General features: G+C 38.9%; 1 protein-coding gene and 1 pseudogene across 3 annotated transcripts; both read right to left on the bottom strand.

Annotated features, from left to right (window-relative positions):
* Positions 1-1,412: 1,412 nt before the first annotated feature.
* Positions 1,413-13,771, bottom strand: LOC125883579 (GTPase IMAP family member 7-like). Of its 3 annotated transcripts, none has more exons than XM_049567979.1 (2): positions 13,701-13,771; positions 1,413-2,711 (listed from the first exon to the last, which is right to left on the bottom strand). In XM_049567979.1, exons 1-2 carry the CDS (start codon positions 13,702-13,704, stop codon positions 1,540-1,542), a joined length of 1,176 nt encoding a protein of 391 aa, XP_049423936.1. In that variant the 5' UTR covers positions 13,705-13,771; the 3' UTR covers positions 1,413-1,539. The 3 variants fall into 3 exon arrangements, with proteins under 3 accessions (XP_049423936.1, XP_049423937.1, XP_049423935.1); XM_049567980.1 differs by lacking the exon at positions 13,701-13,771 and adding an exon at positions 5,710-5,784; XM_049567978.1 differs by lacking the exon at positions 13,701-13,771 and adding an exon at positions 4,997-5,068.
* A 322-nt stretch (positions 13,772-14,093) lies between these two features.
* On the bottom strand, positions 14,094-18,327 carry LOC125884322 (uncharacterized; annotated as a pseudogene).
* Positions 18,328-18,585: the final 258 nt, after the last annotated feature.

Raw genomic sequence — 18,585 nt, 5'->3', positions numbered from 1 at the left:
GTTCCCATTCCTAAATCGTCAAATACTGCTGCTTTGTCAAGTATTCAGTCAGGGATTTGTCAAGTGCCGATGCCAAAAGCCTCCTTTCACAGTTGTATTTCAATCAGGAGAGACTGAAGGATGAAGTAAAGATAATAATTAATACAGAATATGAGTGTACAGGTGAACAGATGATTTGCACTGATTAAGATTAAACAGAAGTCTTTGGCTCTTGGACACCAGAAGGAGATATTTTGTGATCGAGGGACATCTAGTGAGCTGTGTGAGAGTGTGTGGGTTACTTTACCAAGTAAATCAAATCAAATTTTTTCACAAGTTTGAGTTTATTGATTGTTCATATTTATCTTGGTCATACATTTTAATCCACTAACAATCACAGCTATTCTAACAAAGTGATGTTGTACATAGATTAAATGATATTTGCTGGTTAGCTTTTGCAACAGAGAACAGTGAACAATGAGTACATTGATTTGATTACAACATTTTTAAAAGATCTCAGACATAAAATATGTTAAAACAATTTTATATTTGTGGTTTGTAGCTTCAGTTTACAGCAGGGATGCTCAATTTGCCGTGCTCAGGGGCAACTTTTGCAAAATGACAACCAGTTAATAAAGAAACATTAAAATATTCATCAATAAATAAAATAAATGTGTTGCCTGTTTTCAACCCCCTGACGTTTGCTGTACGCGGGGGTGTTTTTTAGGACTTGAGGACATTGGGGACGTAGCCCTGACCTTAGAAAACAAGCTCTATTTTGATGCTTTTTTGCACTCTGGCAGCTAACTGACTTTGACCTTTGACCTTAGACCACCTAATTCCTCAGTCTAAGTGGATATTTTTGCCAAATTCAAAAAAATTCCATCCAGGCGTTCGAGAGGAGTCGTGCTCATGAGATTGAGGCTGATGCAAGGTTACACTGACCTTGGCCTTTGACCAGTGACCACAAACATTTAATCAGGTCATGGTTGTGTCCAAGTGGACACTGGTGCCAAATTTGGCATTCTTTTGAGATACCACATAAGCAAGAATGGGAGGGACAGACAGAAGGATGGATGGAAGGACAGACAACCTGAAAACATAATGCCTCTGGCCGCCTATCACTGGTGTGGAGGCATTAAGATAGATTGTGAAACAGGAAAAGGTGCTTGAAGCTCAGACGAGATAAAACCTGTGACATAAGTAAACATACTTCAGCTCAAAGGTTAACGATGGGTTAAAACAAGATTTTCACGTGATCAACAGGGAGACCGGACTTTATTGATATCTCAAGGCAATTGAATCGAACGCAACTGGACTTAGTTTTGTCTTAGAAGTCGTTTCTTATCCAGGAGGCTTCATCAGCATGAACTGATGAAGCCTCCTGGATAAGAGGTGAAACGACTTCTAAGACAAAACTAAGTCCAGTTGCGTTCGATTCAATTGCCTTGAGAAAACTATGACCTGGATAAATGAGAATATCCACAGGCACGACTTTATTGATAAATTCTCCTCCCTGTCTTCAGGAGTCACAGCTCATTATAGGTTTTAACTCCCTTTTTACTTTGAATCTGGTGGTTTGCTGAAAACATTAAAATAAGCTACCACTCCATCTATGGTCGATACGATAGACCAGGCTCTCTTCTTGACAGCAGCTGTTGTCATCTTTACTGCTTCCCATGGCGTGTCTGCTCCCTCAGCTGCATGATATCCCGTATAACCTCCCACTACTGCTCCCATTGCAGCAAATAGCCCTGCAATTGAGATCAATGTTTTTCTAGTTGCTCTTTGTCCCCCTTCTACTGCTGCCCTTGTTGCTGCTGCTACTGGTCCTGCTGCTGTTTCTCCTGCACCAGCAGCTGCTGCTGCTTCTTTTGCTGCTTGTAAAGTTTTGGCCACAGGCAATATTTTTTTTAAAGCTAAGACAACTACTCCACCCATCACTACTACACCAAATATAGCTCCTAACACTGCACCTGTTGCAACACCTGCCAGTCTGATCCAGATCTCCTTAAATGCCCTGTCTTTAGCCTGCCGTGTGTTTTCTTCCTCTGACATGTTTCCTGATGACTCTCTAATGTGCTTTTTCTTTTCTTCAATTATTTCCTGTACTACTTGGAGCATCTCATTGGTGTAGCAGCCTCCATTGTTTGCTTTTGTTATCTCATCTATTGTGTTAAGTAGTTTCTCCACCTGGTACTTGTTGCTCCTGTATTCATCCTTTGGGTTGTCTTTCCAGTATTCATTGTCAATGACGTGGCAGCGGCCTCCACACTTATTCACTAGATCACTCAATGACTTATTTTGACGGACAAATTCCTCAATTTTCCGTCCCTTGAGCTGCTCACCATAAGTGAAGACAACTGTTGCATATTTGAAGACTTCTTCAGAGAAGTATTGGTGTATTTCGTTGATGACAGCCTGCTCCTGCTCTGTGAATTTCTCCACTTTAAGTACAATGAGAAAAGCATGAGGCCCAGGAGCGCACTCTGTGATACACCTCACTATCTCACGCTTCAGCTCCTCCTCTGGTCTATCTGTGTCGAAGAAACCAGGAGTGTCGACCAAAGTGATGCTTCTTTCATTGACAGATCTGGTTTCTACTTGACATGCAGTTGTTCCAGAGTTAGCAGTATCATCAATCTTGAATGGTTTCTCTCCAAATATGGTGTTAGCCAGGCTGCTTTTCCCAACTCCAGTTTTCCCCAGAATGACAATTCTCCTGTCTGACACTGAAAGAGAATAATGTCCATCAATACATTGTACATTTATATTTTGGTTGTTTCACATATATAAGAAGATACACATTAACTTATCTAAAATTGTCATTGGTCAAAAATAAGTTACTCACAAAACAACAGAATTATTATTATAAGAGAATTAAGAGTGGTGTCAGTACATAAAAAGAAACCAACATGACCCCGATCAGAGTCCTTTAATATTGGGTATCTTGCACAGACTCCAGACTCATGCTTACATTTACCCAAACCTTAATGTTTATTTGGCACAGATGAAAGACAGACAGATAAAATGACAGCTGTAGACTACTCAGTCATCTATGTTATTTCTAATTCCAGCCTTTATCTTGACTCAAATTGTCCCACTCATTAAATATGGCAGCTCAGTCAGCGGCCCTGTGCTATAACCTATGACACTTGGGGTACCCCTCTAGCATCAGTTTTTAAAGCTAAGGGACAGCGTGCCAATTTCTGCTCATTACAGGCAGTGTTTTCAAAATAAACGTCTGTGTTCACAGGCCACAAAACTAGTTGGTTATGTTTAGAAAAAAAATCATGGTGTGGCTTAAAATAAGAGCCTTTGCTGTGTATCTTAAGTTAGTTAGTTCGTCACGTGACATTCACTACGTAACCAAGCTAAAAAAATCTCGACATTTTACATGGGACATGAACACTGGTCTCCTGAGTCAAAGTCTCTTGTTTGTTTGACCCATCCACCACCCCTCCCTCCCTGCATGCACTTTCTTGCTCTTTATACTGTGTCATCACTGCAGATAGGTTTCCATTGGAGTTATTTGAGTTCCACTTTGTAGCACAGTACATTTATCATAGTTGGGAGGTGGTCTGGAAATAAATGAAAAGGTATGTAGTTCTTCAGCCAGTAAGATAAGCAACATGTGGTTGAATTTGAAAATTTAAATATTCTAATACATTATAAAAATGATACTTATATTCTGAAAATGTATAAATAAAATCCAAGCATACTTTATCAAAAGGTTTTTTTGGTTTTTTTTTTAATCAGCTAAAAGAATGAAATAAATACATGTCTGATATTATCACTGATGTGACTACCTTGTGGATTTGGATGAATTATATTTGATAATACCTTTTCAATCTATTTGCAAGACATTTGGCTAACACATTTACACTGTAATATAATTAGTTATATTAATACAGGTAGGTCCTTATACCTTCCACATGAATCTTGTTTAACTACAGTGATATCAAACCTTCCTGTTGAGTTTCTGTGAGTTTTCTTTCCCCATATGAATAACTGAAGGCTTTAAGCAACAGAGTTTTAACAGATTCATAAAAAGTCTGATAAAAGTCTGCAGGTGTGCCATCGGCATGGATTTTGTTGTTTGGTTAGATGTTATTTTGTATTTATGTGTTGTTTTGTGTTTTTGTAAATGTGTGTATTTATGTGAGACAGCTGACGCCCTGGAACACAAAACAAACACAAGATGTTTTTATTCTGATAAAAAGGTAATGTAGAATAACTACCACAAGACCCAGCTCAGTCTTGGCACGGTGCTTAAAACTAGTGATGGCTAAATGAGGCCTCATGAACCACTGTCTTTATTTTCTGAAGCCACCAGATGGCGCTGTCTGTTCAACAAAGGTATGAAAGCACACTTCATTGCAAGTCCTTCAGCCTTTATATTTAAACCAAGAGCGCCATGTGGTGGGGTCAGAAAGAAATTGGTAGAAAAAGATTTCCGCACACTTAATCTATGTAGAGTCTCACTTCATTTTTGAGCTCAACAATAAACAACGCACATTGCTTCCTTTTTCCCCTGAGCTGGTGTTTCTTGCTCCTCCAGACCACTGTCCTTAGCAGCGGCATTCTGCCCTACCACTGCTTTTAGCTCTGGTAGCCAAAAAGCCATGGCAATATATTGGAGAGTATACCCACTTCCACCTTGGAAACCTACCCATCTACTTAGTAGTACACCCTCCTCATCAGCTTCCACTTCACCACAGATTTAGCCAGTATTTGCAAAAATAATTTATTTCTTCTTTCCTCTAAAATGGTAATTACTCCCTTGTTCCCCAAAGTCTTATCTTCCACTGTACCTACAGTTATTAGTACCTCATTCATACAACAAAATAACACTGTAAAGCACAGGCTGTGATCTATGGCAGCCATCTAAATGTAGCAACTGCATGCTGGAAATGATGATTTAAATTGAACAAAGCTATTATGAAAAGCTCTGCATCTCACAATGCAATATACAGTGTTCAGTCCTGACAGAAATAACTGAAAGAAATAAACTTACCCATTATGTTGTCAAAAGTAAAGTTACTGTTTAGTGACAATCGCTCTGAGCGTGAAGGCTGCCAGAGTGTGAGAGAGACATTTGCTGTTAGTTTTACTTCCTGATTCGTGGCAGACAAATAAAATACCTGTATAGGCGTTTCCAAGCACATCCATTTTGTATGCCTCACCTGAGGGCATTATGTGATTGTGGAAACACAGAAAAACATGTGAGTCATTTTTGAAATGCATTTGCAGGCCTTGGTAGACAGCTTAATATCCATAATGAAAGAAATCACCATAGCCCAAACAAAGTACCTAACTGTACTCAAGCAGCTTGTGTTGTGGAATAAATTAGAATAAATGAAACTCAGAACACAGGTTTGCACATTTGAGGGTTAAATATGTGTCACCCCTACAAGCCTTTCTGTACATAGACATTCAAAAAAGGGTTTCCATTACATAAACTGCTAGTTGTTGTTATTTAGCCAAGATTATCTCGACCCAGACACCCAATTGTTTTCTATCTGTTGTAGGAGCCAAATCAGACTGTAGATAGCAGATTTGCTTTTATAAAATGTAAACATTCTCTTTCTTTTTGCTTACACATACACAAATTTGGTCACGGTCAGGTCAGGTCACTTGCACTACTGTTGTTGCTATGAGAGATGGGATCCTACATGGACACAACTTTGAATCTAGTGGTTTGCTGAAAACATTCAAACAATCGCTCACTTCATCTATGATAGACTGGGCTCCCTCCATGACAGCAGCTGCTGCCATCTTTGCTGCGTCCCATGGCCTTTGTGCTCCCTCAGCTGCATGATATCCTGCATAACCTCCACTACTGCTCCCACTGCAGCAGATACCCATGCAACTGCTGTTCCTCCTGGTGCTGTTCCTCCCGCAGCTGCTGCTCCTGCTGCTGCTGCTGCTGCTGCTGCTGCTGTTGCTGTTCCTCCTACACCAGCTGCTCCTTTTGCTGCTAGTACAACTGTTTTGGCTGCAGGCACTAGTACCTTTAAAGTGTAGACAGCAGCTATAACCATTGCTACTGCACCAAACAAAGCTCCTAATAATACACCTGTTCCAACACCTGCCAGTCTGATCCAGATCTCCTTAAATACACTATGTTTAGCCTGCCATGTGATCTCTTCTTCTGACGTGTTTCCTGATGACTTTCTAATGTGCATCTTCTTTCGTTCAATTATTTCCTGTACTAGTTGGAACATCTCATTGGTGTAGCAGCCTCCTTTTTTGCTTCAGTTATCTTATCTCTTGTCTTGAACAGCTTCTCCACCTGGTACTCATTGCTCCTGTATTCATCCTGTTGGCTGTTCTTCCAGTATTCATTATCAGTGACATGGCAGCGGCCTCCGCACTTTTTCACAAGATCACTCAGTAGCCGTTTCTCAATGTGCGCAGACTTGTATGGACTTCAGACAGCCAGGTATCCCAGCATGCATTTTGCAACAATCATTAGAAATGGCGAGTGAGGGAAAGGCGCACAATTGTAAGTCGTAATTACTGATATGTGACTGTTGTTTTGTCACGGAACGCAGTGTTTTCATGCATAGTTTAAACTTCAAACCCGTGGTCGATGTATTAATATAGAGCCCACTTGAATGTGACTGAGGTCCCGCTAGATGACAGCAGTGTCAGCGCTCATAGATAATAAACATGTGTGTATGAGCACTCAGGCTGCCCCAGAGAGCAGCCTCTCTCGGGTAGTCCTTTTAAATTCGTCGCTGATATCTCTGTAGTGGTTAAATATGAAATGTAATTCATTTGGGGAATGTCTAATGGGCAATATTCAGTCTCAGTATATAAGATATATTATTATATTATTAAATGTTGTAATATTGTTCATTTAATTGTTGTTCTTTGTATTCTTTTGCTTATTTATGTGTTTTTACCATTCAATAATGATTTTAATTTAAGAATTTATTGTAATTTATTTATTGTATTTAAAGATTAATTGTTTTTTTCTAGGTGTGCCAAGTTAACAGTCAAGTCTACATAAAAATGTAGACAGAAAGCATAATGATGAGACAAATGCAGTGATGGACAGTAACTAAGTATATTTACAAGTAGCTACTGTACTTAAAATTTGATGTTCTTGTACTTTGGGTATTTACTGGGAAATACTGTACATTCTACTCAAGCTACATTTATTTGATAGCTATAGATACTTTTCAGACAGTTTGTTTTATATGTTGTAAGTTCCATATTTGCAAGTTGCTGTGTGTTGTTATAGATTAGACTAGTATACTAGTGAAAGATGTTGAAATTAGTTCTACCATGACAACATTTAAATGCTGCTTACATGTAGCCTACGTGTAAATTGATCAATTAATACTCAATACATATTCATGTATGATTGCAACACTTGAAATTGGGTCACTCTGCATAATGAGTACTTTTAACTTTTCATTTTAAGTAGGCCTACATTTTGCTGACAATACCCAGATACTTTTACTCAAGTCAGATTTGCAGCACTTTTACTTGTGACTGAGTTTTTGTTCTTTGTTGTGATATTACTATTTTTCCTGGGTACTGGACAACTGGACAAATACCAAATAATAGAGACATGCAAGCATTGCACGTCTCATCCTCATCCTCCGCCTCCGCCTCATTCTCTGCTGTCTTTCTCGGATCTGCCTCCTCAGCTGGGCAGCCTCCTCCTCAGCCTGCAGGTACAGCAATCCTGCTGCAATAACTGCACAAAGACGCCTTCTCCGATCCATGTCAATTATTGATTTAATTCGCCAATACTTATGCTTACAATAACCACCAACTCTCCACAAACTTTCCCCCCACACCTGACTTTTGATTACACGTTAATCAGAAGCCAGATGCGGGAATTGGATAGCCTATAGATTGAATATGATCAAAAGCCAGCTGCGGGGAAATGGTTTTATAAGACATTTCATGAAAATATTTTGGCTATTTATGTATTTTTGTATGTCAGTAATATATGTTGAAACGTTAAAAACATACTGTATACACATTAATTTCTTACAAGGACAATGAAAAGACGCAGGGCTGGGCTGTGTTTATATTGTTTTATTCTAAATACATGTATACAACACAGTACAACAGCCGAGGCGAGCAGAGGTGGTGACATCATCAAGTTCGCTGCTGTTCCAAAAGCAGAAATGACTGTCCTCCCGTTCTTGGGAAGTCCGGACTCTCGCGTGAAGTTGCCAAGTCCAAACTTGCCAAGTCCACAAGTCCGAACTGCTGAACTTGAGTACTGAGAAATGGCTAATGACTTATTCCTAATGACAAATTCCTCAATTGTCTGTCCCTTGAGCTGCTCACCAACAGTGAAGACGATTGTTGCATATTTGAAGACCTCTTCAGAGAAGTACTGGTGTATTTTGTTGATGACAGCCTGCTCCTGCTTTGTGAAAGTGACAGCTGTAGACTACTCAATCATCTGTGTTATTTCTAATCCCAGCCTTTATCTTGACTCAAATTGTCCCACCCATTAAATATGGCAGCTTAGTCAGCGGCCCTGTGCTTTAACCTATGACACTCGCGGTACCCCTCTAGCATCTGTTTTTAAAGCTAAGGGACAGCTTGCCAATTTCCACTCATTACAGTCTTTTCAAAATAAACGTCTGTGTTCACAGGCCACAGGCCACAAAACTAGTTGGTTATGTTTAGAAAAAAATCACGGTGTGGCCTTTGTTGTGTTTCTTAAGTTAGTTAGCAATTATGTCGTGATGTTCGTCATGTCACATTCACTACGTAACCAAGCTAAATCCACCACCCCTCCCTCCCTGCATGCACTTTCTTGCTCTTTATACTATGTCATCACTGCAGATAGGTTTCCATTGGGGTTATTTGAGTTCCACTTTGTAGCACAGTGCATTTATCATAGTTGGGTGGTGGTCTGGAAATCAATGAAAGGGTATGTAATTCTTCAACCAGTAAGGTAAGCAACATTTGGTTGAATTTGAAAATTTAAATCATCCACATACAGTAAAAATTTGTTTGAACCATTTATTTTCAGACCTATTGTATTATTCATTCTAATGTTTTGACCTTAAATACATATTGCTGTAATAAATAGTTGTGCATTTTAGTCCTCTATAATGCAAATAGTTTTTTGTTGTTTTGTTTTTATTTTGTCTGTTTTTGTCAGAAAAAAAGCCATTTACATTTTGAGTTATTTTACGTTATAATCCATTACTGTCAGCAAACTAATAATTAAGTCTCTAAAATTAAAATATTCTAAAAATGTATAAATAAAATCAAAGCATACTTTATCAAATGTTTTTTTAAATCAGCTAAAAGAATGAAAGAAATATATGTGAACAGTTTGATGTTTGTGCCCTCTAGTGTCAAGATCTCTTTAACAAGAAAGAACAGCAGCACATAACAAGAGCACATGGCATCAGAGACAATCATAGACATGTTTATATAAATTCAAAGTTAATCTTTAAAGAGCATTTTTAAATGATTTTTAAAAGATCTCAGACATAAAATATGTTAAAACAATTTTATATTTGTGGTTTGTAGCTTCAGTTTACAGCAGGGATGCTCAACTTGCCGTGCCCAGGGGCAACTTTTGCAAAATGACAACCAGTTAATAAAGAAACATTAAAATATTTATCAATAAATATAATAAATGAGTTGCCTGTTTTCAACCCCCTGACGTTTGCTGTACGCAGGGGTGTATTTTAGGACTTGAGGACATTGGGGACGTAGCCCTGACCTCAGAAAACAAGCTATATTTTGATGCTTTTTTGCACTCTGGCAGCTAACTGACTTTGACCTTTGACCTTCGACCACCTAATTCCTCAGTCTAAGAGGATATTTTTTGCCAAATTCAAAAAAATTCCATCCAGGCGTTCGAGAGGAGTCGTGCTCATGAGATTGAGGCTGATGCAAGGTTACACTGACCTTGGCCTTTGACCAGTGACCACAAACATTTAATCAGGTCATGGTTGTGTCCAAGTGGACACTGGTGCCAAATTTGGCATTCTTTTGAGATACTACATTAGCAAGAATGGGAGGGACAGACAGAAGGATGGATGGAAGGACAGACAACCTGAAAACATAATGCCTCTGGCCGCCTATCGTGGAGGCATGAAAATACCTTGTGAAACAGGAAAAGGTGCTTGAAGCTCAGACAAGATAAAACCTGTGACATAAGTAAACATACTTCAGCTCAAAGGTTAACGATGGGTTAAAGAGATTTTCATGTGATCTACAGGGAGACATGACTTTAATGATATATTCTCCTCCCTGTCTTCAGGAGTCACAGCTCTTCACTCTCTTTTAACTTTGAATATGTTGGTTTGCTTGAAACATTCAAACAATCTCTCACTTCATCTATGATAGACTGGACTCCCTCGTTGACAGCAGCTGCTGCCATCTTTGCTGCTTCCTTTGCCGTGTCTGCTCCCTCAGCTGCATGATATCCTTTATAACCTCCCAGTGCTGCTCCCACTGCAGCAGATACCACTGCAGCAGATACCACTGCAGCTACGATTAATGTTGTTCCAGTTACTCCTACTCCCCCTGCTCCTGCTGCTCCTCCTGTTGCTCCTGCTGTTGTTCCTACTGCACCAGCTAAGACTGTTTTGGCCACAGGCACTATTTTTTTTAAAGCGTAGACAACAGCTACAACCATCAATACTACACCAAATAAAGCTCCTAACAATGCACCTGTTCCAACACCTGCCAGTCTGATCCAGATCTCCTTATATGCTCTGTCTTTAGCCTGCCGTGTGATCTCTTCTTCTGACATGTTTCCTGATGACTCTCTAATGTGCGTCTTCTTTTGTTCAATTATTTCCTGTACTAGTTGTAGCATCTCATTGGTGTAGCAGCCTCCATTGTTTGCTTCAGTTATCTCTTCTATTGTCTTGAACAGCTCCTCCACTTGGTACTTGTTGCTCCTGTATTCATCCTGTTGGCTGTTCTTCCAGTATTCATTATCAGTGACATGGCAGCGGCCTCCGCACTTCTCCACCAGATCACTCAATGACTTATTCTGATGGACAAATTCCTCAATTGTCTGTCCCTTGAGTTGGTCACCATGAGTGAAGATGATCGTTGCATATTTGAAAGCTTCTTCAGAGAAGTATTGGTGTATTTCGTTGATGACAGCCTGCTCCTGCACTGTGAATTTCTCCACTTTAAGCACAATGAGAAAAGCATGAGGCCCAGGAGCGCACTCTGTGATATACCTCACTATCTCACGCTTCAGCTCCTCCTCAGATTTATCTGTGTCAAAAAAACCAGGAGTGTCGATCAAAGTGATGCTTCTTCCATTGACAGATCTGGTTTCTGCTTGACATTCTCTTGTTCCAGAGTTGGAAGTATCATCAACCTTAAATGGTTCCTCTCCATGTATGGTGTTAGCCAGGCTGCTTTTCCCAACTCCAGTTTTCCCCAGAATGACAACTCTCCTGTCTGACACAGAAAGAGAATAATGTCCATCAATACATTGTACATTTATATTTTGGTTGTTTCACATATATAGGAAGATACACATTAACTTATCTAAAATTGTCATTGGTCAAAAATAAGTTACTCACAAAACAACGGAATTATCATTGTAAGAGAATTAAGAGTGGTGTCAGTACATAAAAAGAAACCAACAGGACCCCGATCAGAGTCCTTTAATATTGGGTATCTGGCACAGACTCCAGACTCATACTTACATTTACCCAAACCTTAATGTTTATTTGGCACAGATGAAAGACAGACAGATAAAATGACAGCTGTAGACTACTCAATCATCTATGTTATTTCTAATTCCAGCCTTTATCTTGACTCAAATTGTCCCACAAATTAAATATGGCAGCTTAGTCAGCGGCCCTGTGCTATAACCTATGACACTCGGGGTACCCATCTAGCATCTGTTTTTAAAGCTAAGGGACACGCTGTCCCTTAGCCAATTTCCACTCATTACAGTCTTTTCAAAATAAACGTCAGTGTTCACAGGACACAGGCCACAAAACTAGTTGGTTATGTTTGGAAAAAAATCATGGTGTGGCCTTTGTTGTGTTTCTTAAGTTAGTTTGCAATTATGTCGTGATGTTCGTCACGTGACATTCACTATGTAACCAAGCTAAAAAAAATCTCAACATTTTACATGAGACATGAACACTGTTCTCCTGAGTCAAAGTCTCTTGTTTGTTTGACCCATCCACCACCCCTCCCTCCCTGCATGCACTTTCTTGCTCTTTATACTGTGTCATCACTGCAGATAGGTTTCCATTGGAGTTATTTGAGTTCCACTTTGTAGCACAGTACATTTATCATAGTTGGGAGGTGGTCTGGAAATAAATGAAAAGGTATGTAGTTCTTCAGCCAGTAAGATAAGCAACATGTGGTTGAATTTGAAAATTTAAATATTCTAATATATTATAAAAATGATACTTATATTCTAAAACTGTATAAATAAAACCCAAGCATACTTTATCAAATGCTTTATTTAAAATCAGCTAAAAGAATGAAATATATATATGTCTGATATTATCACTGATGTGACTACCCTGTGGATTTGGATGAATTATATTTGATAATACCTTTTCAATCTATTTGCAAGACATTTGGCTAACACATTTACACTGTAATATAATTATTTATATTAATACAGGTAGGTCCTTATACCTTCCACATGAATCTTGTTTAACTACAGTGATATCAAACCTTCCTGTTGAGTTTCTGTGAGTTTTCTTTCCCCATATGAATAACTGAAGGCATTAAGCGACAGAGTTTTAACAGATTCATAAAAAGTCTGATAAAAGTCTGCAGGTGTGCCATCGGCATGGATTTTGTTGTTTGGTTAGATGTTATTTTGTATTTATGTGTTGTTTTGTGTTTTTGTAAATGTGTGTATTTATGTGAGACAGCTGACGCCCTGGAACACAAAACAAACACAAGATATTTTTATTCTGATAAAAAGGTAATGTAGAATAACTACCACAAGACCCAGCTCAGTCTTGGCACGGTGCTTAAAACTAGTGATGGCTAAATGAGGCCTCATGAACCACTGTCTTTATTTTCTGAAGCCACCAGATGGCGCTGTCTGTTCAACAAAGGTATGAAAGCACACTTCATTGCAAGTCCTTCAGCCTTTATATTTAAACCAAGAGCGCCATGTGGTGGGGTCAGAAAGAAATTGGTAGAAAAAGATTTCCGCACACTTAATCTATGTAGAGTCTCACTTCATTTTTGAGCTCAACAATAAACAACGCACATTGCTTCCTTTTTCCCCTGAGCTGGTGTTTCTTGCTCCTCCAGACCACTGTCCTTAGCAGCGGCATTCTGCCCTACCACTGCTTTTAGCTCTGGTAGCCAAAAAGCCATGGCAATATATTGGAGAGTATACCCACTTCCACCTTGGAAACCTACCCATCTACTTAGTAGTACACCCTCCTCATCAGCTTCCACTTCACCACAGATTTAGCCAGTATTTGCAAAAATAATTTATTTCTTCTTTCCTCTAAAATGGTAATTACTCCCTTGTTCCCAAAGTCTTATCTTCCACTGTACCTACAGTTATTAGTACCTCATTCATACAACAAAATAACACTGTAAAGCACAGGCTGTGATCTATGGCAGCCATCTAAATGTAGCAACTGCATGCTGGAAATGATGATTTAAATTGAACAAAGCTATTATGAAAAGCTCTGCATCTCACAACGCAATATACAGTGTTCAGTCCTGACAGAAATAACTGAAAGAAATAAACTTACCCATTATGTTGTCAAAAGTAAAGTTACTGTTTAGTGACAATCGCTCTGAGCGTGAAGGCTGCCAGAGTGTGAGAGAGACATTTGCTGTTAGTTTTACTTCCTGATTCGTGGCAGACAAATAAAATACCTGTATAGGCGTTTCCAAGCACATCCATTTTGTATGCCTCACCTGAGGGCATTATGTGATTGTGGAAACACAGAAAAACATGTGAGTCATTTTTGAAATGCATTTGCAGGCCTTGGTAGACAGCTTAATATCCATGATGAAAGAAATCACCATAGCCCAAACAAAGTACCTAACTGTACTCAAGCAGCTTGTGTTGTGGAATAAATTAGAATAAATGAAACTCAGAACACAGGTTTGCACATTTGAGGGTTAAATATGTGTCACCCCTACAAGCCTTTCTGTACATAGACATTCAAAAAAGGGTTTCCATTACATAAACTGCTAGTTGTTGTTATTTAGCCAAGATTATCTCGACCCAGACACCCAATTGTTTTCTATCTGTTGTAGGAGCCAAATCAGACTGTAGATAGCAGATTTGCTTTTTATAAAATGTAAACATTCTCTTTCTTTTTGCTTACACATACACAAATTTGGTCACGGTCAGGTCAGGTCACTTGCACTACTGTTGTTGCTATGAGAGATGGGATCCTACATGGACACAACTTTGAATCTAGTGGTTTGCTGAAAACATTCAAACAATCGCTCACTTCATCTATGATAGACTGGGCTCCCTCCATGACAGCAGCTGCTGCCATCTTTGCTGCGTCCCATGGCCTTTGTGCTCCCTCAGCTGCATGATATCCTGCATAACCTCCCACTACTGCTCCCACTGCAGCAGATACCCATGCAACTGCTGTTCCTCCTGGTGCTGTTCCTCCCGCAGCTGCTGCTCCTGCTGCTGCTGCTGCTGCTGCTGCTGCTGTTGCTGTTCCTCCTACACCAGCTGCTCCTTTTGCTGCTAGTACAACTGTTTTGGCTGCAGGCACTAGTACCTTTAATGTGTAGACAGCAGCTATAATCATTGCTACTGCACCAAACAAAGCTCCTAATAATACACCTGTTCCAACACCTGCCAGTCTGATCCAGATCTCCTTAAATACACTATGTTTAGCCTGCCATGTGATCTCTTCTTCTGACGTGTTTCCTGATGACTTTCTAATGTGCATCTTCTTTTGTTCAATTATTTCCTGTACTAGTTGGAACATCTCATTGATGTAGCAGCCTCCTTTTTTGCTTCAGTTATCTTATCTCTTGTCTTGAGCAGCTTCTCCACCTGGTACTCGTTGCTCCTGTATTCATCCTGTTGGCTGTTCTTCCAGTATTCATTATCAGTGACATGGCAGCGGCCTCCGCACTTTTTCGCAAGATCACTCAGTAGCCGTTTCTCAATGTGCGCAGACTTGTATGGACTTCAGACAGCCAGGTATCCCAGCATGCATTTTGCAACAATCATTAGAAATGGCGAGTGAGGGAAAGGCGCACAATTGTAAGTCGTAATTACTGATATGTGACTGTTGTTTTGTCACGGAACGCAGTGTTTTCATGCATAGTTTAAACTTCAAACCCGTGGTCGATGTATTAATATAGAGCCCACTTGAATGTGACTGAGGTCCCGCTAGATGACAGCAGTGTCAGCGCTCATAGATAATAAACATGTGTGTATGAGCACTCAGGCTGCCCCAGAGAGCAGCCTCTCTCGGTAGTCCTTTTAAATTCCGCTGATATCTCTGTAGTGGTTAAATATGAAATGTAATTCATTTGGGGAATGTCTAATGGGCAATATTCAGTCTCAGTATATAAGATATATTATTATATTATTAAATGTTGTAATATTGTTCATTTAATTGTTGTTCTTTGTATTCTTTTGCTTATTTATGTGTTTTTACCATTCAATAATGATTTTAATTTAAGAATTTATTGTAATTTATTTATTGTATTTAAAGATTAATTGTTTTTTCTAGGTGTGCCAAGTTAACAGTCAAGTCTACATAAAAATGTAGACAGAAAGCATAATGATGAGACAAATGCAGTGATGGACAGTAACTAAGTATATTTACAAGTAGCTACTGTACTTAAAATTTGATGTTCTTGTACTTTGGGTATTTACTGGGAAATACTGTACATTCTACTCAAGCTACATTTATTTGATAGCTATAGATACTTTTCAGACAGTTTGTTTTATATGTTGTAAGTTTCATATTTGCAAGTTGCTGTGTGTTGTTATAGATTAGACTAGTATACTAGTGAAAGATGTTGAAATTAGTTCTACCATGACAACATTTAAATGCTGCTTACATGTAGCCTACGTGTAAATTGATCAATTAATACTCAATACATATTCATGTATGATTGCAACACTTGAAATTGGGTCACTCTGCATAATGAGTACTTTTAACTTTTCATTTTAAGTAGGCCTACATTTTGCTGACAATACCCAGATACTTTTACTCAAGTCAGATTTGCAGCACTTTTACTTGTGACTGAGTTTTTGTTCTTTGTTGTGATATTACTATTTTTCCTGGGTACTGGACAACTGGACAAATACCAAATAATAGAGACATGCAAGCATTGCACGCCTCATCCTCATCCTCCGCCTCCGCCTCATTCTCTGCTGTCTTTCTCGGATCTGCCTCCTCAGCTGGGCAGCCTCCTCCTCAGCCTGCAGGTACAGCAATCCTGCTGCAATAACTGCACAAAGACGCCTTCTCCGATCCATGTCAATTATTGATTTAATTCGCCAATACTTATGCTTACAATAACCACCAACTCTCCACAAACTTTTCTCTACACCTGACTTTGATTACACGTTAATCAGAAGCCAGATGCTGAGGAATTGATAGCCTATAGATTGAATATGATCAAAAGCCAGCTGGGAAATGGTTTTATAAGACATTTCATGAAAATATTTTGGCTATTTATGTATTTTTGTATGTCAGTAATATATGTTGAAACGTTAAAAACATACTGTATACACATTAATTTCTTACAAGGACAATGAAAAGACGCAGGGCTGGGCTGTGTTTATATTGTTTTATTCTAAATACATGTATACAACACAGTACAACAGCCGAGGCGAGCAGAGGTGGTGACATCATCAAGTTCGCTGCTGTTCCAAAAGCAGAAATGACTGTCCTCCCGTTCTTGGGAAGTCCGGACTCTCGCGTGAAGTTGCCAAGTCCAAACTTGCCAAGTCCACAAGTCCGAACTGCTGAACTTGAGTACTGAGAAATGGCTAATGACTTATTCCTAATGACAAATTCCTCAATTGTCTGTCCTTGAGCTGCTCACCAACAGTGAAGACGATTGTTGCATATTTGAAGACCTCTTCAGAGAAGTTCTGGTGTATTTTGTTGATGACAGCCTGCTCCTGCTTTGTGAAAGTGACAGCTGTAGACTACTCAGTCATCTATGTTATTTCTAATTCCAGCCTTTATCTTGACTCAAATTGTCCCAACCATTAAATATGGCAGCTTAGTCAGCAGCCCTGTGCTATAACCTATGACACTCGGGGTACCCCTCTAGCATCTGTTTTTAAAGCTAAGGGACAGCGTGCCAATTTCCACTCATTACAGTCTTTTCAAAATAAACGTCTGTGTTCACAGGCCACAGGCCACAAAACTAGTTGGTTATGTTTAGAAAAAAATCACGGTGTGGCCTTTGTTGTGTTTCTTAAGTTAGTTAGCAATTATGTCGTGATGTTCGTCATGTCACATTCACTACGTAACCAAGCTAAATCCACCACCCTCCCTCCCTGCATGCACTTTCTTGCTCTTTATACTATGTCATCACTGCAGATAGGTTTCCATTGGGGTTATTTGAGTTCCACTTTGTAGCACAGTGCATTTATCATAGTTGGGTGGTGGTCTGGAAATCAATGAAAGGGTATGTAATTCTTCAACCAGTAAGGTAAGCAACATTTGGTTGAATTTGAAAATTTAAATCATCCACATACAGTAAAATTTGTTTGAACCATTTATTTTCAGACCTATTTTATTATTCATTCTAATGTTTTGACCTTAAATACATATTGCTGTAATAAATAGTTGTGCATTTTAGTCCTCTATAATGCAAATAGTTTTTTGTTGTTTTGTTTTTATTTTGTCTGTTTTTGTCAGAAAAAAAGCCATTTACATTTTGAGTTATTTTACGTTATAATCCATTACTGTCAGCAAACTAATAATTAAGTCTCTAAAATTAAAATATTCTAAAAATGTATAAATAAAATCAAAGCATACTTTATCAAATGTTTTTTTAAATCAGCTAAAAGAATTAAAGAAATATATGTGAACAGTTTGATGTTTGTGCCCTCTAGTGTCAAGATCTCTTTAACAAGAAAGAACAGCAGCACATAACAAGAGCACATGGCATCAGAGACAATCATAGACATGTTTATATAAATTGAAGGTTAATCTTTAAAGAGCAGCCAGTAGGATGAGACATTCAGTTTTAAATCCTCTGTAAGACTTTGAATTTATAAGGTGCAAGGCAGTGGAAGATGATCTTCAGTCTACAGCTCAGTATTTACCAGAGAGGTAACGTGGGTGAAACAGTCAAAACTCTCAGCAAGTCTTCCTCAGACACAGATGACACAGGATATTCTGCTGAGATGTTATTGGCCATGTTCCTTTTCCTGGTGTACAGTGAGCAGACATTTATACAAACACAAATCACAAGATCAAAAGTCTTTATAAGTGAAAGGTTAATTGAACTACTAGCTACAGTGTGTGGGTAAAATTAAGGTGTGTGCATTTCATAACTGCTCTGATCATAAATTGCCAATCCTCCTCTGGTTCCTGGCTTTTCATTGAGTCTTTGAAAGAAGTTTAGTTTTCAGGGCCTTGCCCCAAAAGAGTCGTAACTTTAGTAAACTGTCACTGT

This window comes from Epinephelus fuscoguttatus, linkage group LG23 (genome assembly GCF_011397635.1).
Source record: "Epinephelus fuscoguttatus linkage group LG23, E.fuscoguttatus.final_Chr_v1".
Lineage (NCBI taxonomy): Eukaryota > Metazoa > Chordata > Actinopteri > Perciformes > Serranidae > Epinephelus > Epinephelus fuscoguttatus.
Note: the sequence above shows the minus strand (reverse complement) of the source record. Positions and strands in the feature narration are given on the sequence as shown.